This window comes from Zosterops lateralis (genome assembly GCF_965231275.1).
Source record: "Zosterops lateralis genome assembly, chromosome: Z".
Classification (NCBI taxonomy): Eukaryota; Metazoa; Chordata; class Aves; order Passeriformes; family Zosteropidae; genus Zosterops; species Zosterops lateralis.
The window spans coordinates 48,110,385-48,137,614 of NC_139800.1; the positions used below are offsets into that span (position 1 = coordinate 48,110,385).

General features: G+C 46.3%; 1 protein-coding gene across 3 annotated transcripts; it reads left to right on the forward strand.

The window, feature by feature from the left end:
• Positions 1-27,159, forward strand: TMOD1 (tropomodulin 1). 3 transcript variants are annotated; one of them, XM_083883689.1, is made up of 10 exons: positions 1-20; positions 10,298-10,461; positions 12,298-12,454; positions 15,750-15,869; positions 18,726-18,815; positions 19,246-19,376; positions 20,927-21,034; positions 22,606-22,749; positions 23,175-23,319; positions 25,244-27,159. In XM_083883689.1, the coding sequence occupies exons 2-10, from the start codon at positions 10,342-10,344 to the stop codon at positions 25,306-25,308; spliced, it is 1,080 nt and encodes a 359-aa protein (XP_083739815.1). In that variant the 5' UTR covers positions 1-20; positions 10,298-10,341; the 3' UTR covers positions 25,309-27,159. The 3 variants fall into 3 exon arrangements, with proteins under 3 accessions (XP_083739815.1, XP_083739814.1, XP_083739813.1); XM_083883688.1 differs by lacking the exon at positions 1-20 and adding an exon at positions 216-259; XM_083883687.1 differs by lacking the exon at positions 1-20 and adding an exon at positions 221-264.
• Positions 27,160-27,230: the final 71 nt, after the last annotated feature.

The following is a 27,230-nucleotide window of genomic DNA, read 5'->3' on the forward strand; positions in this document are numbered from 1 at the left end:
ATCCCGAGTGCGGACGGAGGGTAAGAACCGACCAAACCGGGGCCGGGGCGGGGGCCGAGCCGGGCGCAGCTGTTCTCAGCCGGGAGGGGCGGCGGGGCCGGCCCCCGCTGAGTGACGGCCGGGCCGGGGCCGCCACCGGGCCGGACCCCCGCCCCCGGCAGCGGCGGAGCCGGCGCGGCCAGGACGAGCCGCCGGGGCTCGGCGGGGCACGGCTCGGCTCGGCGCGGCGGGGCACGGCTCGGCTCGGCGCGGCGGAGGGGTGCGGTAAGCGGGCGGAGGGGCGGCGGGCCCGGCCCGGATCGGGGCGGAATATTTGGCCGGCACCGGGCGGCCCCGGCTCGACAGAAATAGCGGCCGCCACTGCGGTCTGGGCAGCGCGCAGGAAAGGGCACTGCTTGAGTGCTGAGTCGCCTCCCTGTCTGCCCGCATCTCTGCCTGCCCGCCGGGAGCCGTGCCCGGCGGTGGGAGCGCTGCGCGGGGATGCGCGGGGATGCGCGGGGCCGGCGGGCGCTGCGGCAGCAGCCGGGGATCCCCGCGGCGGGCAGGCGGAGGCGCTGGGAGGGATGGCAGCCCCCGGCGCTCACGCCTGTCCGCGGCACATCCCGGCCGGGATCGGAGATGCTGGCACGGTGAGAGGAGAGGGCCCTGCACGGCGCTGAGCGGGTTGCAGAGGGCACCAAGAGTTCTTTTTTACTGCTTGATTGCGTTCGTATTCAGGGAGCTCTTCTAGGAGATGATTTTCCAGATAATGTATCGCTAGGAAGCTGTGCTGCTGTTGTAAGGGAAAAGTGGGAATTAGCAGAGGGAAAGGTTCCTTGAGGCCGTTGTTCTATTTGCCTTGGCCCTACTTTATCCAGCTTGAAATAGTCGCTGCCTTGAAAGGTACTGCTTATCCGAAAGATAACCTTTCTTCATTCAGATGGACACAGCTTCTGCCCCCACTCGTGTGCTCATCTGTTGCCGTCTGGTTTTCAAATGGTCGTGGACCGTTTCTTGGGCAGAATCCATTGCCCTCTGCCTCCCTTCAGAGCTGGCTGCTCTACCCTTATGTGGAGGTCTTTTCTTCTTGCTCTACAACTTTCCTTGGGTGTTGGGCCTTGAGCCAGAGGGGTGCTCAGCCATGTGACTGAGGTTGTTTTTAAGTGTTTTTAATTTTTTTTAAAAATCCCTTTCTCATGTGTTACCTGCCAGATCATGCAGGAGTGAAGAGTGACTTCTTCATTTCTCATCAAAGAGACAAGATCTGTGCTGAGAGAGGGCACCTTTTCTTGATATCTGATACAGCAAATACTGGACAAGCTTTTTGTGCACACAACCCCTACTTCAGGCTATAGCAGTGAGCTCTTTTGCCCTCTTGAAAGGAGGAGCTTGGCTACAACATTAAGGCCAAACACCATCTTGCTCACACTGTGGTGCCCAGGGCCAAATGCCTTTTGCAGTGTTGCAGAAGTGTTTTCACTGTTGCCTCTCTACCTGTTGTCCTAATGTACACACAGCTGGGTATTCCAACAAGCACACTGCATCACAGGCTCACTGCTTCTCATTTCAGAGTCTCTATTTTCCCCCTGTCAGGGCTCTTCCCCCACCCCTCCTTCAGCATTCCACCCTGACTCATCTTGTTCTTCACACACTTCTCAGCTATGATGGTCTGCTGCATTTTCTCCAGATACCATGGTTTTGGATAATATTGGAAATATGTTGTTTGCTCCCCACTCCCCTTGGTGTATTTGTGAAAGTCAAACAGATATGGAAACAGTCTGGTCTATCTCATTACTCATTTTTTTTGCCCAGTTTTTGCTTTCATTCACCCAAAGGACCATTTGATTGATCTTTGCGAAAGATCCCGAATTAATCTTTTGTAAGGAGCACCAGTCCTCTGTTGCCAGATATGTAGCTCCTATTCCCCAGAGCTGTACTATGCTACTAAACATAGTGTTTGCAGATGAATTATTATACTTTTCTGTGTGCTGCTTCACTGTTCTTCAGGTGTGTGGAATTTTTGTGAAAGGAAGGAGACTGTGATTTGCCTTCTGATGCTTTTTTTCTCTATAGCTGACAGTCTTTTGCACATCATGAGCTAGGAAGACTGTCTTCACTTCTCTGTTTAGGCAGAGACCTGTAGACAGAATATCTTCACTTGGTAAAATTACCAGGCTCTTGGAAGAAACAGGACATAAAGTTGTGCTCCAGGACTCCATGGCACAAAATGCCCCTATGTTCTCAGGCACACAGGTCCAGCACAATGGGAGGCTCAGTGGTTCTCTAGCCCATCCCCAGCTCACAGCAGACCTCTCCTCAGATAAGGAGGTTCTGGCTTCATATGGCCTGTGTCTGCAAATCCCCAAAGATGGAGATCCCCCCTCCCTGAAGTCTTGCCTTATAGCTGCATCATCCTCCTGGGAGGGAATTCATCCTATTTGTTCATGGTAAATGAGATGAGCACATAACAGAGCCTATCCTGGGTCAGACCAAAGTCTGTACATCCCAGGATACTCTTGGCTGGCAGCAGCCTGATGAGCAGCTTGGAAGCAAGGTTGCAGTGATGCTTCCCCAGAGCTCTCCCCCATTCAGGTGTTGTGCAGTTTGGTGGCTCTCCCAGCTGGAGCTGGTTCCTTTGTTCCTGCAGGCCTTGCGTGATTGTGTGAGGGTCTCACCTCTGTTAAGTGCCTTGTTCAGGTTTGGTGCACACTGTACACTGCATGCTTATTGCTGCTGGAACAGTGCTCATTTTGCTTTGGTGTTAATTAAGCATTGACCTGCGTGGGGCTAATTAGCTGCTCCTTGGTGGGGCATTTCACTGCCGTTTCCTGTGCTTCAGCTACACTACCATAGGGTGGGATTGGAATGTGCAGATATATGTTACTACCAGCTCGCTGTGCTTTGGCTTCTGGCAGTCTAGCAAGGCTCTTTTACGGGACATGGCCATTGCCTGTCTAAGGATCTGAGGCACTGCTCAGTGTAAGACAGGAGCCTTTCTGCTCCTATATTCACAACGCACCCATCAGGTTTCCTGCAAAACCAGAGTGTGCCACAGAAACAGGGATGTCCATCTGAGGACTAAGAGAAACTCAGGCAAGAAACCCAGGATCACTTTCCAGAGGAGATTGTGCTGGCTGTGAATCTTCCAAGTGGAAGGGTTCAAGTTACAGAGCAGGAACTGAGTGCACAGTGTCACTAATGACTCAAGTGTGCCCACATGCTCTTCACAGGGATTAGTAATTAAGCAACTGAGTGCATGCCAGGTGCATGAGAGAACCTCACTCTGAATAGAAGAACACATAACTGTGTTTACAAGTGTGTGTCTTAAAAATATGTAAAGTGGGGGAGATACAGCTGGGATGCTTTTGTGTTTGGGCTTTGGTAGATCTTGGCCTGGTCACCTGACATCAAGGCTATTTGCTGATGAGAAAGACCACTTGGTGAGAGCTAGTACAGGATTGTGTGGCTTGCAGGCTGCACTATTGACAAGAGGAGAGTCAGGAGATACAGGCAGTCTCTGGATATCGGGTTAGGAGTTGGGTGAGCTGAAAAAACTGAGGAGAGTGTAAGCAGTTTGAGACTCCTCAGCACTAGTGGATAAAGGGAGAGGTCACTTAGCTTGAGCACAAGGAGCCTTCCCTAGTGTGTACATGACCTCAGACAACAAGCTGTTTGCTGTGGGGCTATCAAGTGCCAGAATGGGTGTGTCAGTTCTCACATGAGGATATTCGTGGGAATGAAGCTGCATCATCAGTAAGTCTTGGCCTATTGAACTTCACCACTGCAGGAGTTTGGGTGGTGACAATAACTCCAGATAGTGTTACGTGTTCTGCATGACTGGTGTGTCACTTCAAGAGTCAGAAGTCATGTGCTTTGATAGGCCCAAAATGCCTTCTTCCAGATGTTTCCTTTCAAATATGAATTTCAGGATGGAAACCTAGATCTTCCTTGGAAAAGTCTGAGTTTCCTGAAGGGACAGCAGATTGGCTGTTGGATTTCCTCCAGCGTGAGCCTCCTGCAGGAAGGCTGAGAGTGCCTCAGTCTTTCTTGTTGATGGCTGACTTACCTGGAGCAATGAGAATGTGTGCTCTCCTTTCTACATCTGCCATGGCAGAGCTTCTCACCATCTGGAGCATCCCCTGTCCTTTCTCTGTCCACTCTCTTCATTCAGACCATGGATTTGTGTTTTTTCTTCTTTAAAAGTCATTTCCCTTTAGGCAGCATGTGACTGATTGCAGTTGGGTCCATCTGCAGCCTTTCCCTCTCCAGGCTGAGTAAGTCCAATTCCCTTTGGTTGTTCAGCTTGGAAAGACTAATCTTCTACTAGAGGACATCAGATTGCATGCAGCATCCAGCTGCATGCTCAGTGGTGCAAAGCAGAGGGTTCCCTTTAGATCTCCCACATGGGTCTCCTGGATTGGCACTTTCTGATGCAGCGTGGACTGCAGAGTAGCGTAGTAGCAGAGTCTATTGAAAGCCTTTTGTAGCTTTGACAAGAGTTTTCATCATCTTGTACATTCAAGGTGGTGATGCAGAGCCTGGGCAGGCCTGCAGTGCAATGCTTGATGCTGCAGCCTGAGTGTGTGTTTATGGCTTGTTAAAATGATGCTTTTGTCTCTGACTAGAAAATGAGATCTGCTTGAAAAGGGATCTACAGAAATGTACAGGAGGCCATTACCTTAAAGGAGTGGCCTTAGGCATTTATCTTCCATTCATTTTAAGAAGAACAATGTTCATTTGAAGTGGAGTAAACTTTTGGATGTCTGTACCTCAGGTGGAGGGCATGTTGTCACTTGCAGAGCCACTACTGGACTCTGGTTGTGTCTGTGAGAGAAGAGACTGTGGGACCAAGGTCTGATGTTTGTACTTGTGTGCTGGGAGGAGACACACCCCTTCCAGCACATCTGCACTGACTTCCCTCCTGAACAGGGTAAATTGTGATAGCAAGCACCCAGCAGCAAAGACTTCTGTTGTGTATGGCTGTGTGATGACACTGGAGATGGATCCAGCTCCTCCTCTGCTCTGCTCTGATTTCCTACTAGATTTTGCACAAGTCACATAGATTCACATTTTTAGATGTGGTCTCAGTAGGAGCTGATGTGCATCTTTCCCTTCATTGCTACTGGATGTGGCCATAATTTGTTGGTCAGTTCCTTAACCTGCAGGTAACTGGTTATGTTTGGTCGCCCAGTAACTCAAAAAGCAGGGTTGACCGTGGAATCTCTAGCCCCAGTTATGCTGGGATGCAAGCTCAGGGTTTGAAAGTTGTCCCAGGAGGGGAGAATCAGCAGATACTCACTTTTTGGTAGATTGATCTCCTTCATCTCTACATCCTCACCGTGCCTGCTCCAGCACTAGGTGTGTAACAGCTACCCCTTCTACGAGTGCTTCTGGTACCCCACTTTGCTTTAGAGCACCGAGCCCCAGCTCTCCTTCACTTCCTGACTGTCAGCCAAAGGAGATCTCTAGGCTGACAGACCCTTGGCACACATGTGCAGCTTCCCAAGAAAGTAGAGTCTGGGTCCTGCATGAGATTTTGTTGAGGTTAGCTACTGGCTTTAAGGTTTGTCAGAGGACTGGCTGTATAAGAAGACAGCTTTCACTTACAAACAAGCTGGAGGTGATTTGTTCCTCTCATCTGCACAGCATGCATCTTGGATCTGCACTTGGGAGGCTCACTGAGATTTAAGTGTATGCACAGAAGGTACCTAGCTTCTCTTGAATTTATAGGAAATGGTCACTTGAGGTATGTATAGCTCCTCCATCAAAGAACCCCAGACCCTGGCATTTATCTTTTAAGTTATGCTGCAAGTCAAAGAAAAGAAAAAAAAAAAAGAAAAAAAAAAAAGATGATAGTAGCAACTATAGAGTGGACGGTTGATATTGGTTTGTTATTTTTATACTGCAAAAGTAATAGCTCTGAACTTTGACTCAGCTTTATACTTAAGCTGCAAAAAAAAAAAAAAAATCAATACCCCAAATGAGTCAAACAGGAACAGTTTCAAGCCATCCCTCATAATATGAATTCCTGCCTTCACTGCTCCTTAAATACAGCTTTCATCCTGAAAAGGCTTCTGCCTTCAAACTTGGCAGTTTTTTCAAGAATCCTCAATAGCTGTGCTGGTCACACTTGGCTACCTCCTTATCCCAAAACCCAAGCCCCATGGTCTGCTTTCACATTTCAGAGCACAGAAAAGGTTTTGCGGTAGATTCGAGGGTTGTCTGGGGTGAGGATGTTAATTTTTTCAGGCATGGCTCTCATTGTGTGGCAGAGTACGCACAATTCCTGTCCTCTGCCTTTGGTGGTTGTTGGGTTTGGTGGTGACCAGGGATGCCCCAAAGCCTCCCACATGCTGAGTCTTGGGCATGGTGACTGCATGCTGCAGCCTGCACAGACCCCCGAAGGCAGGGTTGGCTTGGACTGATAACAGCATTTATACCTGGAAAGCCCTACACCTTTGCTGGGGTTAGTTGCTCTTTCTCCTTGCATTTTGCATGGAAGGAAGTGCTTTCTGTGCTGTCCTGGTGTTGGCATGCTGGTGCAGGTGGGAGGTTGTGTGGGGAGGCGCTGGGCTGACTGGCAGTGTGCGCCAGGTCTGTCACACAGCATGCACCAGGTCTGTCACACAGCATGTGCCAAGTGTGTCACACAGCATGCCTGACACAGCACCCATGGCTTTCACTGTGACATTTTTGTATTTTCTTGAAATTTTCTTACTCCTGGTCATTTTACCCAATTCTTCCTCGTTTGTTTTTTTTCTGTGGCTGTTGGATCATGGGGGGATAATCCAGGAGACCCTTCAACTTGGCAGTATGGCTGCTGGTGCACCACTCCCTGAGCAGCCTGCTGCAGCCTAAGTCCATTGCTGCCCTGCTCCTGCCCTGCTCCTGCCCTCCCTGCATGCCCACCTGAAGAGCACAACCAAGTACTGATGCTTGTCCTCATCTGCGGGTGAAACACAGTGAGGCCACATGGGCCACTTTCCCGGATGGGTTTCCACTACTTTCCTGTGCAGACATCAGTGCTGCTCTCAGGTTTCGGCACCCCAAAAAGGTCATGGTGCTGCAGTGGGGTGTACCTATCCAATTAAATTTTTCTCCTTTAACAGTTTTAATGATCGTTGTGCATTCCAACCTGTGTGCTCTTCAGACTTGACAAGTGCGAGTGCTTGGGCTGTCTTCCTGTGTGTCTGACAAGTACTTCGAAAAATAAGTCTAATATCTTGCTATCTTTGTAATCTATATGAATTTCAATGTTTTGAGGACTTAAAGTTGCAATAGTGTCAGTTCTGTGCAGTGTCTGTATTTTGCACTTACATTCTTTTGTGATGCTTCCTTAGTTGATTGAATGAAGACTGATAGGGTTAGTGACAAAGAGAACTCAAGTTGTGCTGAAGGATCTTGTTTAGTTTGAACTCAGGTGAAGGAGAGACTTGTGTTAAACCATGTTTGTAACCCTGGCACAAGTCAGGGAGAGCTATTTGTGGTGGTGGGTGTTTCAATACTCTGTATAAATGAAAACAATTACACTTAGTCAGAATTTACCTGCTTTCTTATCACTGGCAGTTCAAAGCCCTCTTGCTATTTACAGCAGATGGGCTGGTTTGCTTTTTCTCCCAGCACTCATTAGCAAGATAGAATAGAAGAGGCCTGGGATGTGGAGATAAGGGAGTGCCAGTGAACATACTGGTCCTGGAGGCTGTGCTGGAGGACATGATGCTGAACGGCTGGTTCTGTGGGCAGGGAGTGGTACAGAATGTCCTGCTGCCGTGGGCAAGGCTGGAGCTCCTGACGAGCGGTCCTCCCAGCCTGCTCTCTGAGAGATGTGCGAGGGGCCAATGCTGTCTGGCTCCACCAGCAAGTCTGGGAGGGCATTGTGCCCCACAACACCTCTCTTTGGGGTATGTAGCAAATTAAATTCTCCCCACAGGGATTTCAGCTACGTTTCAGCAGGCTCTGCACCTGTCTCCAACCCTCAGGGCCTTTGCTATATGCAGCCCCGGCTTCATATCTCTGCAAGATGCTTTGAAACCTGAAGCGTTTTCCAGAAGTGTTGTCTGCGTGCACTGACATCCCATGTCTGTCCTGCCTTTCGCCTCTTGGTGCTGACATCTCTGCCCTTCTGGAAGGAAGCAACAAGGTCACCCTGCGGGGCTGTACTCTGGTCCCAGACAGGCCCCTGCTTGCAATCTTGCCTGCATTTCTGGGAAGGGTCTGTGGCTGCCTTTGGGAATAGTTGTCCTCATATAGCCAAGACAGATATTGCCATGTGTATGGCAGGTGTGGGTATTTTAAGCCATTACAGAGAATTTAGCAGCCTGGGGTGAGTTATTTTCTGCCTTCCTCCTTGGCCCTAGCTCCAGCTTCTTCCACAGCAGAATGGTCAAAACTACATATGGCCTATGAAATCCAGGCTAGTCATGGCTCATGCACTGCAATCTAAGGCTGCAGTAGCACAGCACGTATCCAGATCCAAGTCCAGGCTGCTTTTCTAGGATGTTCCACATCAGTATTCATGGGTAACTGCAGTAATGGCTCTGCCTTTCTCTATGCCTGCAAGATGGGCAGGCTTGCAGGGGCTGGCTGAGCTGCTGGACATGGCTCATAGACTGGCTGGTGTGTGGCTGCTGCCCACCAGCCTGACAGCACAGGGAGCCCTGCTCTGAGGGCTTTAGGGTACTGGGGAAGCACAGGAGTCTGGGGTTCCTTCCACCTCACTCAGCCAGACCCTCTGAGCCCCATGGCTCCTGCTTCTCCACCTTCTTGGCTGCCCTTGGCTCCAGTGCCCACAGCTGGGAGCAAACCAGGCCAATGAAAAGCTGATTTTCACCCTCTCAGTTCCCAGCTGAGGGAGCTTCAGGGGCCTTTTCTCCCATCAAGAAGGCACCATCTCCTCACACTTCACCTCCTAAGTGGTGAGTGGCAGGAATGTGAGTGATGCAGAAATTGCCATCATGCTAGTGGGGAACCAAACGTCTGACAAGATGACAGCTTCTAAATTTAAGGCTTGCTGTTGAGCAAGTATGTGTGCATTACTATGCCCTTTTGTGACCAAGCTAAAGATAATTTTCCGATCTGGAAGAGCAGCTGTGTTGTAACTAGCATTAAAAAACTTCTCCACTAATGAAGAGTGATCATAAAAGCATAATCTGTCCTGAGGGGACAAGCAAAGCTAGAGAGATGTGATTCAGGGTAGGGCTCTAATGCTCCACAGGAGCTGAAAAAAGACTATTTATATAAACTCAAAGGATATTTGGCTCCCTAAAAAATACACAGGCCTTGCTGTTATTTTTAATGTAAATGTCACTCAAAACTTAATAAAAGTTACCTTAAATTATCTAAGACTCAGTATTTTCTGCAAAAAAGCAAAAAAAAAAAAAAGTACATACAGTTCTGTGAAGCAGAAGGAGACTGTCAGCAAAAGAGCAGAGTTGGATATGCTTTTGTGTGTTATGCTGTGAGTGTGCTTTTAACCCACCTGCAAATTTTAAACAAATTAGCCTTTGTCTCTGCGGTCTTTTTGCTTGCAGAGGTCTAGTACATGCATGTGATTGTGTATGGCACACTAAATTAGGAGACATGGGACAAACCTCAGGGTCAGCAGGGATTATCCAGATAGACCATTCACTTCTCTTCTTGAAGGATTGGTTTGTTACATGCAGTAGCACACAGGTCAGCTGCTTAGCTGGCAGCAGTGCAAACATGTGTTGTCTCAGGAAAGGTGGGTCACTAAGTGGTACATTTAACTGGCAGCCTCCTGAACCTGAGTGGATAATACTTCCTGATCTCCTTGTGGCTTTAAAACATGGGAAGAAGTGCCATGCACTGTAGCCTTGTGGAGTTTTGCAGGGCTCAGAGGTACTCAGTGGTGCTACAAATCTGTTTTCCCATCTGGAAGCAATGTTATCTGGAGTGCCATGTGCAGGGCAGTGTTACTGGGGCCTTGTAAGGACATGCGAGCAGCACACTTTATACTTCTGGGTTGTCGTCCTTCAAAGAAATAAATGCCTAGGATGCTTCATTAACATTTAGCACTGTTTGCAGAAAGATATTCCTAGCTAGCGTCCTGTACAAAGAACTTCCTCAGTGCTGCCCTGTAAATCCGTGATGGGGCAATTTGGTGCCAGAGCTGCCCTACTCTCACGTCCGTGGTTGATTATGTGCGTGTAGGATATGAATGGGGGCCCTGAGCAGTCTTCTGAAATCAGCCATGCTTTAAGCATAAATCTGTGACTCTAGGGTGTTTAGTGCTCCCCAGCCAGGTGGACTGCATCATGCTTCATGTATTCAGTGTTAATGCTTCTTGTTTTCATATCAGGTTCTGTTACAGCATAGAAGTGAGATCCACAAGACTCCTCTAAGATGTCTTACAGAAAGGAGCTAGAAAAATACCGAGACCTAGATGAAGATCAAATCCTTGGAGCTCTGACAGAGGAGGAGCTCAGGAAGCTAGAGAATGAACTGGAAGAGCTGGATCCTGATGTAAGTAATTTTTAATTGAGATGCTAGGTAGTGAGTCTTAGTAATTGTGGGTGAGTGGGCTGCATTAGTAATCTGTATTTCAGTGGGATCCTTTGCAGAGCCTGTATTTGGTGCAAGAGTGGAAGAGAATGGCTGCAGATATACAGAAGAATTTTTTGCCATTGGAAGCACAGTCTATATGTGTGTCTTTGTTTCTCTCTTCCTGCCCTTTTCCCAGTGTGACAGGCAACTGTGACCTGCAGCAGCAATATGAGCCAGTGCTGGTGCAAGGCAGTAATCCTGTGGAAAATGGATCTCTGTTTCTGACCAGGCTACTGTGGAGGGAATGTTTTGCGGGTTGCTTGGTTTGAGGGTTTTCGGAGGGTTTTTTGGTGTTTCAGGTTTGGGATTTTTGTAACAAACTTCAGATGGCCTGTAATTTCCTCCATTTAGGCAGAAATCCAAATCCCAGAGTTTTGAAAAGTGGGACAGTTTATTTTTAGCAACCTCTTAGCATCAGCAGGAGCTGCACATACGCAAACATGGGGTCTGCTGGTGCCAAGCTGGTGAAAGGTTTTTGGAGCCAGCACTGTCCTGTTGCAGGGGATGTGCAGAGCCAACTGGCAGGCCTTTGGCTTACGGCAGTGTTACTCGAGGAGCTTGGGCACTGCCAAGTGAGAAATTCTTCCTGCAACATGCAGTTAGTGTTTCTGGAGTAAATTATGGGTAGTGTAGATTGCATCATCGATATTTTTAATTGCAATGCAGGAAAAAATTTGAGAGCTGGCAAGCTAGCTCCCAGGATTAAGTGTATGGGCTGATGGGCTGGTTACAGCTACCTCAGAAGACATAAAGTTAGGCAGCATTCTGTGAAAGATGAAGAAAGGTAAAATAATTATGGACATCTGTCAGTGCAGGTGTAGTCTGCTTGAAGATTGCATAGCTGCCTCTCACAGTATGAAGCCTGTGGAAGCAAGCTGTCTCCTATGCCTCCCTGCTTGTGCAATTCACACACTTCTATCTTGCCCTCCAGGTTGCCTGGGTCTAACTGCTTCCTATTAGTAATTTTCCTTCTCAGGCTTTTCACTGATACAGATATAAATTATAATGAACTACTTTTATCAGGCAGGCATGGAAAAATCTGTGTTTTTCAGCATCACCTTGGATGTCTTAAAAAATAAATGTTGACTTCTACCCAGTAAAGCTTTAAAGAACATGCTTAGTATCAGATCTGGGAATAGCCTTACTTACTGCATTAAGGCTGTTCTATATTTAAATATAAGCAGGTGTTTACGTGCCATATGTGTCAAGCACCAACCAACTTCCCGTGGCAGCTTACGTGACTGAATAACAAGGAGGCAGCTTGAAAAAAGGCTGAAGTTCACAGGAGTTTTGCTCTGCAACCAAGTGATCTCCCCTGTGAGACCCTGTCTGTAGTTTTGTGATGGATCCTGAAAGGCAGAAGAGACCACTACAACTCTCTGATCTGCTCTGTGAAAGATCATCAGATTTAACAGAACTGATTCTTGTTGGGACTCATGGGGCATTGTGGGCACTTGGACAGACTCATATAGTGGGGAGAAGATGGCTGAGAGACTCCAGAAAGAAAGGACTGGAGCTGATGTTGCAGAGAAACATTCACTGGGCAGCGTTTGAAACTGAAGGGGGGAGGGAGCATCACATATCTTGGGTGATCAGTGAGGCTGGATGAAGATAGCCTTTGAGACAAGAAGAAGCAAATTGTCCAGCAGTGTGGAGGAAGAGTGGTGCAATGAGGGAAGTGTAGAGGGGAGAGTGTTGGATGGATGGGGACTGTGGCCTGCAGAGATAACCTGTGTTTCTCACCTCCATGTCCAGAACGCACTGCTGCCAGCAGGGCTCAGGCAGCGGGATCAGACGCAAAAGCCACCAACTGGCCCATTCAAAAGGGAGGAACTCATGGCCCACCTAGAAAAGCAGGCAAAGGACATTAAAGACAGAGAAGACTTGGTTCCTTTCACAGGTGAAAAGAGAGGTATGGTCATCCTTTGCATTATGCTGGGTGCATCACAATGAATGCATAGTGGGTGCACAGCAGAAGGGTTGTGTCTGACCTGTGCTGATAAAACTTCTGACATTACTGAGGTGCTGAATCTGCTCTCTGCTGTCTAGCCCAAGGCCAGGCTGGCTGATAAACTGGAGTATGCCCCATAGGTCCCTGTGATTGCTGATTTGGGCACCACTGGTATGTTGTTAAATGCTGGACGGAAGTTGAACCACTGTGCAGTCTTCTCCCATCCCTATGCCACTGCATCTCTATCAGATTCTGGGAAAGAAATCATCTGCTATCCTCTCATTTTCCTCCTTGCCCTGTTCTCCTGTGAGCTCCTTAGGTTAAGCTCCGTGTTTCACTATTGCCTTTCACACTCCATCCTGACTCTCCGTAGAGAAACTCCACAGCTCTCCACAGCTGTGATGAGGCCCTGCAGTTCCCATCTAGTTTTCATCATCCCTTGACAACCCCAGCCTTATTTCCCAGTCTCCTACAGGTTGCTTGTTTGTGTCTTTCTGCACCATACCCTGCAGCAGCTGCTGCACTCCTGCTATGCATGGCCCTGAGGTGTCAGGGATTTTCCTCTGAGAATGGGGGTGTGAGCAGGGGTTTTCCTCTGCCTCTTTTCATCTCTTTCTGGCATCTTTTGCTGTTCTCCTCATATATGACCCATTATCCAAGTGACTTTCCTGTTCCTTCTACAACTGAATATCATCTGACATGAGACATGGGCTGGTCAGTCCCTGCCTCTGCATTCTAGGAACTTCTCAGCAGCTTTTTTCAGCTGTTGTGTCTCCTTCTGTATTGTGATCCCCCTGCAGCAGAAGATCTGGTTGTGTGCTATTCATGCTAATGGTTGCCCATTATGAAAAAAGAAGTGCATGAAAATGTGGGCATATGAGCATGTTTCCTAACTGAGGTCTTTCTGAAAGGTGTCCCCTTACTGACCCACATGGCTGTCTTAAAAAAGGCTTGTGTAAAATCTGTTCATTTAATAAAACCTGAGGTGGTATTTTTAGATTTAAAAAAAAAGTTATTGAGAGAAGTAAATTAGTAAATTGAGTATGAGTACTATCAGCAAGACTGGTTTGATACCTTTCAGATGTGTGGCAGTCCAGTGTTGCCTACCCACCTGGCTAGCCTAGAAGGTAGAAAAAGTGTTCTGCAGGAAAGAGAGGTATTTCAAGCATTTTGAGTCTGCAGCATCATACTTTGGTCTGTTGTGATCTCAAATGTATTAAATATATTTTCATTTGTAACACGCTGTTGAGAGAAGACATTACTCACATTGACTGTGAGCCAGAGATGGTAAATTACATATTCACAGCTGTGGTGAAGCTGTAAATAAACCACGTTTGCAGTTTGGAGGGTGATTTACTGGTTTGCCATGGGAGGTGCTTTCCCTGGCCATGCTGTGTGCAGACATACTGTGTTATGGCATAAAATGTCATGCATTGTCATCATCATGCATGCACCATTTAATTTAAAGTTCCATCAGTCCAAAGGAGGACTGAGATACAGAAGTTCCTAAAACTTAGAAATTGACTGGAATTAGGTGATTAAAATTAAACTAGAATTAAACCCCTGAAATGTTGATGTCACTGAGGTGTCAGAAGGAGTTATGGCATGACAGCAGAATCAAGTTTGCCCTGTTTCTCTTGTTCGATGCTGGTGTTGCACACACCAGATGGTACATCTAGTTTGCCTAGCCATGCATTTGGTGGGGCAGGGGTTCCAGATCTCCACACCAAGCCAGAGCAGACATTTTGCTGCTGAATATCCAGAACATGCCTGGCTGTACAGGCACATGACACTCTGCCTATTTTTGCAAGAGCAGCTGTGTCCCAGGAGGCAGATTCCTGCCCTCTCTGTCAGAGTGGCAGCACACAGGCAGAGGATGGGAGCAAAAGGCTGTTTATGACAGCCTCCATTTTGTCCCAGGGGACCCTGAGGTGCAGTTGCTTCTTCCTTGAGGCTAAATTTAGCCCCTTTCTGCATATCTCTAAGCAGCAGGATTGTTTCTCCCTTGTAGCACCACTGACTCTGGTTTCAGAGAGGTGACAAAAATAGTCCTGGCTGGCATGCTAGGCCAGGCCTTTTGCAGTCGCTGTCTCTGCAGTGATCCAGGACTATTTTAGGGGAGGGGACTGCTCCAAAATATTCCCAGAGCCCTCCTACCCCTGTCCCAGCAATGCTGGATTTACCCAGCAGACTGCTCACTGCTGTGGAATGTTAAAACATCACAAGCCTCTCTCTTTTCTTTAGGGCAGTCACAGGTGGATGCCGTGTTGTGAAATCCCAGACCTGGCCCATTCTGCCTCTGAGAAGAATCTGCTGCCCATTTGCAGCATGAGTGGTGAGGAGCTGGGAGCAGCTGTGCAGGGCCGTCAACTCTGTCCACTGCCCCATGCCTCCTGGGATGCAGCCTGCTCCAGCAGAGAAAGGGTTGTGGTTTGCCCAGTGATGGCCACAGGCAATGGGATGGGAGATTGGCAGGGAGCACACTGCCTTCAAAACTCTGTGTGGGAGCTCTCTTGTCCGTGTGGGCACTCCCCTTAAGAAAAGGTCATGAGTAAGCAGCTAAGATGACAAGTTTTCGTTACTAGCTGGACCTATGGATTTGCATCTTTGAATTGTAGGAAATAGGTCTGGTTTTTGGCCTTTTGCTGTCCAGAGAGATAAAGCACAGAGGTCTCCATCTGGCATGCTCTTTGCAACAGGTTCGAGCTGCCCTAAGCCTGCTTCTCCTTGCATCCCATGCATTCACTGAAGTGCTGTCTCTGCCTGCTGCCAGAGTCCTCTGCCACCTCCTTTCTGCCTCTTGACTAATGTGCCATCTGCCTTGCCCACATGCACGTGGAGTTAGCAGCAAGAGGTGTCTCAGTGATGGGACTGATCCTGCTGGGTACAGGCCTCTCTTGAATGCTGCCAAACCTTCACCCCTTTTGTGCAGCCTTCCAAGGGGAGTGAGGACCTTCAGGGTCAGGCTGTGCATGGCTTTTTGAATGCTGTGCTATGAACAGCCATGATCCTATACCAGTGTGCTGTTGGGTTTCCATAGATGCGGTGCTGGTGGAAGGGCTGAGCTCCACAGGTGCCTCTCCGTTCACATCACAGCAGGACTCAGACCAAGCTGATGGAAAGGGATTCAGCTTCTCATGTGCCCCCTCTGTCCTTTCTACGTTTCAAATCTCACAGCATGGAAATGCATCTGCAAGGGTAGCTGTGAATTAGGTGCTGTCGCTATACCAATAGTGACCTCACTTTGCATTTACAGGAAAAGCCTGGATTCCCAAGCAGAAGCCAATGGATCCCGTTTTGGAAAGCGTGACTCTGGAACCAGAACTGGAGGAAGCCCTTGCTAATGCCTCTGATGCAGAGCTCTGTGACATTGCTGGTAAAATAATTTCACAGTAATTGGGGGTCCAAATTGTTCAACTTCTAGGAGTTATTTTGCTCTTTTGTGGGAAATGAGATTTGCACTTTTTTCTGTTTATCTACATGCTGTCAGTTCTGACAGAATTTATTTACTTGCTAAAAAAAGTTACTCTTGGCCTATGTGATTTAATCAGGAGTGTAGACCGAAGCTGAGGAGGGAGAAGAAGCGTTTATCTATGGAACAGTGTGTGGTTTGGTCTTTTACTTTGTCACTACCACTGACTGTTGCTAATTCCAGTCTGTGCATTCAAGAGCACAGCATTCTTCAAACTAAACCTTAGGAAACAGTCAAGAAGACCCAGCGAGAATGTGGATTTCTAGTGCAACCTGTTAAAGGATCTGTCAAGTTACAGAACTCTTTCAGTGGACGCTCCAGGCCTGGTGGTTGTTAAGGAGGTTTTTCAACATATTGAAAGTGTTGGATTTCTTGTGATTCGTGTGGTCAGACAATCAGATGACAATATTGGTATGTTGCTGAAGCCCATAGTGTGGACTTAGTTCTGTGCTTGGGATAGGACGTGCCTTGGGAAAAGGAGCACATGGACACCCCATGATGCTTTATGAAGCTCACATGTGCTCTGCTGGTCTAGGAGTCAGTGAATATTTCAATGATACTGGCTTTTTTGTTTCCTTCAGGCTTCCATACTCCCTAGCAGTATTCTTCTTGCTGGAAGAAAGTCTGTAGAAAAACTTCACCAACTGGACATCTTCTACTTAATAATACCATTTTTTGGCTTACAAATGTGTTTCTGCATTAAGGCTCCCAAATATATGTACCCTGGCCAAGCATTGCATCTCTGGATTTTGCTTTTTTACTGTTGATCCTCAAGTCCTATAAAGCCCTATCCTATAAAATCTGCCTTTCTAAGCTCCAGATCTGTGCAGCAATTACTGTCGCACAGAAATGCTGTTCAGGGCAGCTTGTTCTACAGTTGCTGGGAGAATACGCTTAAGTGGGAGCAGGCACACTGATGTGATACAAACTGTGCTGAAATCTCAATATTGACAGTGACAGCCTTGCTCCTGCCTGCTTAGCAGGATTCATTTAGCAGGACCTCCTTTTGCTCCTACCTGTTTAGCAGGGATCATTGTGGACTGTGGTGTGTTGGATCCCTTGGCAAGGCCAGGAGGGTGGCTGTCAGTGGCCCTGGAAGGGCTCTCATGCCTTTGGTCAAGCGGGAGACAGAAGTGGGATGCCTTCATTCTGCTTGAGTTCCTTTGGAGAATACACCAGAAGCACAGACTTAGAAAGAGTGGGTTACTCATGTCTACCAACACAAACCTGAGCCCCCAAAATGCATGGTCATGACAGCAGATCCTTGCCATTCTCTGCAGTCCAGATACTCACACTCCAGGCTGCTGGAGATTTCATTGTCCAAATAAGCTGTAATTTGGGACTAACTGTGTTACCAAAAAGCTGAGCCTGCAAATTACTTTGCCAAGCTGTGTTGCACCCCTGAAAATTCCATCTGAAAGAAAATGACAGAGAAGAGAGCCAGCTAAAGTACAGACGAGCAAATCTGAAGTGCCCAACCTCACTCAGACTGTCAGATAGAGACCGCTTCGCCCTGTGAGATCCAGTTGGGAATGTGTCGGTGCCATGGGGAATTCACTGACACACTTTGCTGCTGGCTGTCCAGCCTGTGCCACCCAGACATGGAGTCACAATGAGTTGTCATTATAACAGATCCTATTCTTTTGCTGGGCTTCAAGGATATCTTTCTCCTGCAAATTCCAGCCTTTCTTGGCCGAAGCAACAGAACATGGTGACGGACTCATGCCAACCAAGTCTTAGAAGTGCCTTTGTTGGTGGCATGCTTGGATTTCAGGGAGAAATTTATTACTTTCACAACTGTGTCTCTCCAGAGATCAAGACTTGCTCAAATGTGTCTGTTTTAACAAGTATTCCTGTGTCTGCATTACTCTTTAGAAAGTCTTATAGCTATTAAAAAAAAGTTGTTGATTCAAAAATCAGTTTATCTTCAAACTTGATCTTTCTGTGTGTAGCAGGGTTACTTTTAGAAACAAACTCTTTACTCCAAAGTTCCTAAGCCACTGATTTCTTATTGGTCATTTGCAGCTATTTGCAGAAATTTCACTAGAGCCCGAAGACATGGTTCAATTTGCATTTGCATATTGGCTTTACAGCCTTGAGTCTGAGAGACACAAATTGGCTGAGTTTGTCTTTTGGGCTTTTACAGCATTTGAATGATGTTCATACCACCACAGTCTACATTTTGACCAAGCCAGCAGAGCTTTAGCTCCTCACAACGTCACCTTTCAAGCATACCAAGTTCACCACCGCAGCTTCTGTGGAGTGAAAACACAATGTGCATTGCTATGCTTCAGGTGACAGTCACCTCTGTGCTGCCTTGGGGTTGGTTTCACTCCATGTGGCGCACAGCTCTTCTCCAAAACTGGACTGTGGAATTGTGTGGCACATGCCCAGTGAGTGAGGGTGATGAGGATGTGAAGGCTCCTGCTGGACTGGGCCACTTAAATTAAAGTTTACCAATGGCATTTTTTTTAATTTTTACTGTCTTTTCCTCATCATTTTCATATGATGTTGAATCAGGTAGGCTGCTGTGAAGCTTTAAATGTTTGTTGTCCACAAGATGATGTTCCTCTTCTCCTATGGATCAGGCCACTCTGGAATAAACAAGGGAGCCCATTGGAGCACTGTTGTGTATTTATGTCAGCTGGGGGGCTTTGTCCTCCCTTTGTACGTTTTTCTGTGCTTGCACAGAGAAAGGTAGTGTGCTGTGTCTTCCTGGCTCTGGAGCCTACAATGAGTTGTGTTCTTCTGTTTCTGTAGCCATCCTTGGCATGCACACCTTGATGAGCAACCAGCAGTACTATGAGGCACTGGGGAGCAGCACCATCGTGAACAAAGAAGGCCTCAACAGTAAGTGATTTATGTTAGCAGGCTGCAGTATTTGGCTTTGAAGCTGCTAGCAGAGGCAAAGTGATGATTATTTTTAGGTTGAAGGTTAGAGCTTTGCACAGCAGAGCAGCCTTTGATTGCTGGGGCCATCTCTGGTGCATCCTTGCCCAGTGCCAGCCAGTGCAATCTCAGCCCTGGTGCCATCCGGGAGCAGGACAGCCCCATGCAGGCAGTGTGCCTTTTGTCACTCAGATTTGGACCTTAACAGCACACAGCAGCAGGCATTGGATGTCCTGTGCTGGGTGCCCCCAGTGGAGTGGCATCTCATCTTGTGGCTGTTTGCCAGGTGGTGCTCCCATCTCTCCACTTCTGGAAGAGGAGGAACACACTCAGAGAAAGGATAGTGCTACTCAGGGTGCTTTCATTTTCACATCTTGCTTTTCACTTGCAGGTGTGATTAAGCCCACACAGTACAAACCAGTTCCTGATGAGGAGCCAAACTCAACAGATGTGGAGGAAACTCTGAAACGAATACAAAAGAATGATCCTGACCTTGAGGAAGTCAACCTTAACAATATTATGGTATTTGCTCCTTCCTACTCTCCTCTCTTAGTAACAAGGCTAACTATCCAATGCACAGAAGGCAGACATTGAGTCTGTTTTGCTGCACAGTATCATAACACTTTATGTAGCCAGACAAGAAACACCAGTGCTCCCCATCTCCACTGTGGGCAGCAGAGTGGATTGTTACCTGCTGTGGGACAAAGGCCTGGGGTTGGTAGCAGGAGGATTCCTCTAAGTGCCTGGAAAAATGGAGCTATGTTGAGGATAGTCTGGGGAGACCCAAAACTGGCTGTCTGGTTAAAGCCATTTTAGGTTGCTTTAATGATTTAGACAGGCATATTTGATGGAGAGAATATTGATGTATATTATAAGATGGTGGGAGTAAAAAGGTTTCATAATCTAGATACTTGCCATGAAATATGAAGAAGCTGCCATTCTTCTTCCAGGTGTCTCTATCTCCCACCCCTCCCTTCTGTGGACTCCTTTACTTCCTGTAGAAAGCAAGTCAGGACATAGCACCACTTCTTATGTTGCCTTTGGGACACTTACACTAAAGAATAGTTTCTGTTTCATGCGGTCTGTTAAATGATGATATAGCTAAACAGCAAGAACATGGTTAACTGCACATGCACATCAAAGACATTTTTGCCGCACCTTTCTAAAACAGGAATATTTTTACTTTAATGAATTTTATTCAGGCTAGTGACCCCATCCCTTAAGGACACAAGGCTGAGAATCTGGCATGCAGGCACTATTTTTGTGTGTTGAACTCATGACCTTGGGATAGGATTTGGGGAACTGGGGAGTGACAGTGGAGATTCTAAGCTGCTGGGTGTTGTGTTATGGCTCTGCAGACAACTCTGAGTTGTAGATGATTCCACATGGTGGGATCCAAATGGTGTGGCAAGAAGTCCAAGGTGAGGATGCCACTTAAAATTTTAAGTGAAAATTTGCACATCTGAAAAGGGTATCTAAAGTTCTTCATAAGTGAACAATACTGATTTTGAGGGAACTCAGAAAAAGCAGCATGAATTTTTTTTTTGGGCTGAGACATAGCATGGCAAATGTTAGCCTGTAAGATGTTGTATAAAGCAGTCAGAGGTGTCTGTGATTTATGTTACAAGGAGATAATTTCAGGCCTTTCTGGATCAGTTCGTGTAGGTGGAACTTTCCTGAATATGACATGAATGTTTCTCAGTGCTGCCATTGGTACCAGAGAGCACAGGAGCAGTGCTTCGTAGGTTCACAGATCTTGGTTATAAACATCTCCACAATGCCCCTGTTCTTAGGTAGCTGAGTTTCTGAGAACTAAAGAGCAGAGATGTGGCTTCGAATCAAGGCAGTGAGCTTTTAGCAGAGTACAAAATAGGATGAAGACATTGCCATACTCCTTAGAACATGCTGGTTATAGCAAGAGAACTTGTAAAAACATTTTTCAACCCCTTCCTGAATTACTCTTGTGCATTTGATCATTTGACCTTGGTGAGAAAAGTACCTTTTACATGTATTGCACATTCATTTTATACAGATGATGGCCTAACACATGCTTTCTGCATTTCTTATCACAGAATATTCCCATACCAACTCTAAAAGCTTTTGCGGAAGCGCTGAAAAACAACACGTACGTGAAGAAGTTCAGCATAGTTGGGACTCGGAGCAATGATCCTGTTGCTTTTGTAAGTGCTGTGAGTTCATTGTCCTAGTGCTGTGACAGGACAAGGTGTTTTCAGGATTATTGACTGACTGCTTCCTCACCTTGTTTCGTGTTTGGCATGTTCCACACCTCTGGCTGTTTGCTCCAGTTTCAGGAGCACTAGTGGAAGCCAGCAACAGACAGGCTTTGGTTTCTTCACTTCATTTTTCATCTGTGGAGGTTTCAGGGTGCTGTCCTTTAATCCATGCAGCTTCCTATTTGTCCTCTAGGATCTCCTGGAAAAGGAGCAATATCCTGATGTCCTACCAGCATCTTCTAAAAGCAGTTTCTCTCTCTGGAGATTTGTTTCTGTTGGTACAAAGGTGTGCACATCTGCTGCTCCCCTCACACACATCTGCTCCAGCTGTACCTCATACATTCTTTGTGCAGATGTGTGCAGAAGCAGGACTCTGCATCCCCTAATGTCTGGCCTCTGTAGGTGATAATGGGTCATTCTGGCTGCTGTGGTTGATCTTGGGGATGCAGAGAGAAGCCAGTTGTTCTACTTGCCTTCATGCTGCCTTCCAGGCTGCATCTTTGCATCCTTCTCCAGCAGCATTGCAGTCAGTTTTTGCTCTCAGTCATGCAGGTTACCCCTGCCTACCTACCTACAAACACACACACACACACACACATACACACACACACACACACAAAAAAAAAAAAAAAAAAAAAAAAAAAAAAAAAAAAAAAAAAAAAAAAAGTGCACACCAGTTTCCTGCTAGAAAAAGAAACTTTCTGGAGGGCAAGTACTGCTCTTAAATTACTTCAGGCACTCTGGACTGGGGAGAAAGCTGGGAAGAAAGAAAGTGCAAGCAGGACAGGTGCTGTGTCAGAGCTTGAGGGGTGCTGTGCTGGGCTAGGGGAGCTGTGGGGCTAAATGCTGTGGGTGCAGGTCAGCCCTGTCATGTGTGCATCACCTTCTGGTTCATGATTTAGATGGATCCTCCCTTGCAGTTTATTTGAAGTGACATAATCTCATCAGGTCTGGGGCATTATGAGCTTTCCAGTCACTTCTGGTCTTGCCCACCAAGGGAAGCAAAAATGAATATTATGGTTGTGATGCTGTTTGAGAGGACACCTTGGATGTGGAGCATCCATTCTTGTTCAAGACAAATGCTCCTCTCTCTGCGTATTTTAGTGGCAAAGATCTCAACCCTGTGCATTGCAGGCAGGGACTCATCAGAATGGACGCAAGGCCAGTGCTGGCCAGCATCCTTGTTACACCATGCTGGCTTTAGAAGAGGGACAGATAAAGCTGTCACAGGGCAGCTGCAGGTGTGGACTGTCACTTTCTGGGATAGCCTCAAGTGTTTGTCCATGTGAGATTTTGCTGTGGTCTCCAGCATGCTCATGTTCAAGAATGCCCCTGTAGCAGCAAGGACTCCCTTCCCTCCACAAAGAGCACTTTGACCGAGTTGCAGTGAAACTGCACAGCATGTGGGATCCTCCAGGAGTGCTCTGGAGGTGAGAGGAACTGAAGATCTGCTGTCCTGTGGTGCTCTGCCCCTGCCTGTCTGACTGCCAGCTCTTCCTGCCCATCCCTGTCCACAGGCCCTGGCAGAAATGTTGAAGGTCAATAGCACACTGAAGAGCCTGAATGTGGAGTCAAACTTCATTTCTGGGTCTGGGATCCTGGCTATTGTTGAAGCATTAGAGGGCAACACGTCGCTTGTGGAGCTGCGCATTGACAACCAGGTAAAGCGTGTGTGGGTGACAGCTCTGGTCAGGTGAACGTGGCCTGTGGGGGGGAACCAATGTGTCCTGATACAGAGACTGGGGCAAGCCTAGCTCTTTGAACCAGCTGAGCCGTGGAGAACTTGGAGACAGCTGACTGAGAGACCAAAATCCTGGTTTCTCTGGATGTCCATTAGCTGCTAATCTGTTTAAGAAATAAAGTCTTTGGGCAAAAGGACTTGTGGGAATGTCTGCTGGATGAGTTGGAGCCTCTCAGTTGTAGCATGTATACAGGAACAGGCCAGCAGTTTGTTTTATGATCTCCAAGTCAGAAATGGACACAGGTTCAGAGAAATATCTGCAATCTCCACCCCTTCCCTCTAAGTGCGTGCTCTGAATCACCCTCTAGCCTGAATAGCTTGCTTTTCTGTTTCTGTTTTCAAAAGAGTCAGCCCTTGGGCAACAAAGTAGAAATGGAAATCGCAAATATATTGGAAAAGAACACCTCCCTTCTGAAGTTTGGGTACCATTTCACTCAGCAAGGTCCCCGGCTTCGTGCCTCCAATGCCATGATGAGTAACAACGACCTGGGTGAGTCAGGCTGGGTGCAAGCATGGGAGGGTCCTGTGGGCAATTCCTGGTGGGATTAGGGCAGAACTACTCACCTTAAAGACACATATGAATTGAATTAGAATGTGCCTCTTGAAGGGCCTGATGATGCTTTGCCCCTCAGGGAGGAAGGCAGCCTTCACCAGCTGATTCCTTACTGCAGCTGCTGTCAGCCAATGTTCTTTGCAAGTAATAGTGGGTTATTGTTGGGAAGAGCAGGAGCTGCCGATGTGGTTCAGTAGAGCTTGCAATACAGCATGTGGCACACGGGCTATGAACTGCTAGCATTTGTGATTCCTGCCAACTGCTTGTCTTCCTCCAGCTTCATTCCCACTTTAACAAGGAGATGAAAAGTAGTAGAGTTGAACTTTGACAGCAGTTAAGATTTGGCCTGTCTCCTTCAGCAAAACAAACAGGAACTGTTTCTAGGGATATGTGGGAAACCACATTGTTTTTTTATCTGTACACCCTCAATGAAGTGATCACAAGTGCTTGTGAAGCAAAATGTGGGCAAGTCTGCAAACTGCCATTTCAGCCAAAGCACGTGGCAGAGCCTTTCCTTGCTTGGCTACAAGCTGCTGTAAGAGCACTGGAAACCAGGCCAGCGGAGCAGTGCTGAGTGCAGCTAACACACCCACCACACTGTACTCAGCAGTACAATGTACAGCAGCTGTCCTATCTAGGCAGATGATAGATTTGTTGTGTTTTAAAAACAAATGAAAAAAATCCATCTTGCTTCAGCCAGTACTGTGCTCCTAAGAAGCACAGCCAAGCACAGGGGTATGTGCCAGTTCTTCACAGATCACACAGAATACTCAGAACCTGATCACTCAAGCACTGCACTTGGAAAGGCTTGCTATATTCTGTCCTTTGGAACAGAGCATGATTTTTAACGACTCTGCAGCACCTGGCATTAAAGTAATCAGTTCAAAGATTTAAAATCTAGTATTTTGATTGTTCCTCATGTTAAGAGGACAAATTTACAACTTGCTTTCCATGTAAGAGTTGTGTATTTTGCCTCCTTGACCACTAAGATCTGCATTTTTTTTTGTCTGATTTGGTTCTTGTTTGCAGCTTATATTCTTCGGTCTGATGGTCTCTGGCAATAGCATCTCAGCTCTACACCTGGACAATGTATAAGTAAAAACCCCTTTATTTTCCTCCCTGTTAGCAATAGCTCTGTGCTTGTGCTCCACTCCAGTGTTCTTGCCTATCAAATAATGCCACCAGAACATGGTTTGAGTCCCATAGCTTCTGTTCTCTAAGATGCTCTGTGTGAACCGACTGTGAAGACTTTTATATTCAACCTCATGAGCTAACTTCTCCATCCTCTTTATACATTTTTGCTCTGGTTTGGTTTCTTTCCCCCACACCTTTTTGGAAAGTCGTGAGTCTAGGTGTCAAGATATGTAAATCAACTTTTAAGACTAGATATGAGGCTGTATTGGCTATATTAACCATGATCAGAGGACTAGAGCCCAATGGCTTGGGATAAGAAGAGTTTTTGAGGTATTTTTCTGAAAAGGCAGATTTTCAATTTGAAAAACTAGCAGTGGAAAAACTGTGACATCTGTTTCTTGCTGTCTCTCCATCAGTCAGATGATGGACTGGCCAAAGTCCAATTACAAAGACAAACTGTGAAATATAATTAAGTACAGAATAAGAGAGGTAAGACTGAAAGTAGCTTCTGGTCTTAAAATGCATAGGGAAAAAACCCTCATCTTCCTTGATTTTACTGCGTAAGGCCGTGCCTGCTGCTTAAGGCAGGAATTCAGAAGCTGATGCTATCCTGTTTCTTTCCTGGCAGAAAGTACATCTCTCAGCTCCTTTCTACAGCTGTGAAGGCAAGCCTGCCCTCCACATTATCCTGTTGCCCTGACTGACTCCTCTTTCTCTTCTTTTTCAGTGAGGAAGAGAAGACTTGCAGAGGTGAATGGGCCTATTTTTCCCAAGTGCAGAACTGGAGTGTAGTTCCTGGCTATGGAGGTCATTCCCGGTGATCTGTGCTACACTGTGGAAATCTAAAGGCAATAAGTGCCTTGACAGAGTATTTGTGGTGCCTCAGTTCTGTTTTATGCACTAACAGTTGAAATTAATAGTGGCTATAGTTTTTATGAAGATTTTATCCAGTAGGACTGTTGATGTTTTCTGTAGAGTTGGAAACTATTCAATTCAATGTGTCCATTTTATGCAACCTCAGTTTAGAGTACAATCCAGTGCTAATGGGGATTAATTTTTCTATAAACTTCCTGCACGGTGTTTCATAAAGTTAGGATGTGGTATGCATGAGTGAAAGATGCAATTGCTTCACACAAATTATAGAAGTATTAAAAAAAATACTTTATTTTTTTTTTCAAAGTTGATCTCAAGTAACTACAGAGAAGTAACTAGTTTAACAAGCACTTCTAACATCTGGAAACATGGCTAATTTCAAGAACTGTGAGTTATATTTTTTTTACCAACATTTGCTGAATTATTTAATTGGAGATGCTGTTTCAAATGTATCCCAGTGTTTCTTACAAAAAAACTGACCTCCACCCCCTGATTAAATGGAACTTAAGGCCACCAAATATAAAAACAGACTCTCAAAAATCAGGTGGTTTAGATGGGAGAATATCCTTCAATCCCATGGACGTGTGAAGAAAACAGTCATTCTTAGAGGTGTGATGCAACACCCAGAGATGGTCAAACTAATCAGCAAATGAGAACCTTCTTTTCTACTCCCCACTCCTTTCAGTTTCCTAATGTTAAAAGCATTTGTCCAGTGTTTGTTTGATATTCACTGGAGACTGGTCAAATTCTCTGCCTTTGCTGTTTTGTCTAAATGATCATGTCCATTAATTAAATTTTGTTCTGCTAGGAATCACTTCTTTTACTGCTGTTCCTTATGTCCACATAAATGTAAGAATAAATGTTATGCCCTAAAAAAGCTGTGAAGTGAAATATCCCAGATCTGAACTTACACTACGTACGATCTCACAGCTTTTTGTTAGTGTACACTAATTATCCAGCCTGGGAGTATTTCCCCACAGGCTTGTGGATCTCCCAGACCTGCAGTGGACTTGGACCCAGCACATCCAACATTCTCACTGTTAATGTGGGTGGGATCTTGCTCAGTAAGAAGTCTCCATGGAAGAAGCATCGCTGTACTGAAACCTTAATGTTGGGCAGATCACATATCCTAGAAAATATTTTCCCTTGCTAGAAATCTGCTTTTAAGTGTCTGTTAAAGAGTGAAGTTTTTCAGCCTTTTACATACATTCTGGCAAAAGTCCCAGAGATTTCTTCAGAGCTTGTGCACAAACATCACTGATGATTTAGCTCTGATCAGCGAAACAGAGAAACGCTATTCAGCAATGTGGGAAACACACTTCTTGCTCTTCAAATCTTAATAAATGTGTCCGTGGTGTCACATTAAATGCTTTACTATAGTTTGTTTCCTTTACTGTGCAAGTTCTGTATCAGAAAATGAATGTGGAAGAAAAATACTTGAAAACATATTAAAATGAAAAAAACTGGCAGATGTAAAAAGTACTTCCTTCTATGTGCACTGTGAAGATTTTGAAATTACCAACTAAATCATCAAATTAGAACACACACTTTCAGCTGAGCCATCCACTCAGATTTCCATGACAGAGGCTTAGGTCTTCCCTTGGTTTTGGACTGTAAATGAATCTTATCCTGGAAATATGGTGATCTTATCCTAAAAATCCTGGTGATACTAGGAAGCACAGATATGCAAGGAGATGCATCTATTGACCAGGGAGCACTACCATGGATACTAATACAGCCCTTAAAAAAAAAAAATAAATAAGAACTTTGTCCTGTGTTTCACTGTAGCAGCATCCACATTAACCTTGAAGCCCAAAGGTATATCAAGCTGTCAGGATCAT

What these genes read in the sequence shown, in the direction of transcription:
- TMOD1 (XM_083883689.1), top strand. Translation starts at nt 10,342, where the DNA reads ATGTCTTACAGAAAGGAGCTAGAAAAATACCGAGACCTAGATGAAGAT. An exon ending in TTTCACAGGTGAAAAGAGAG is followed by an intron (nt 12,455 to 15,749) that starts GTATGGTCATCC and finishes TTGCATTTACAG; the next exon opens with GAAAAGCCTGGATTCCCAAG. An exon ending in TCAACCTTAACAATATTATG is followed by an intron (nt 19,377 to 20,926) that starts GTATTTGCTCCT and finishes TTCTTATCACAG; the next exon opens with AATATTCCCATACCAACTCT.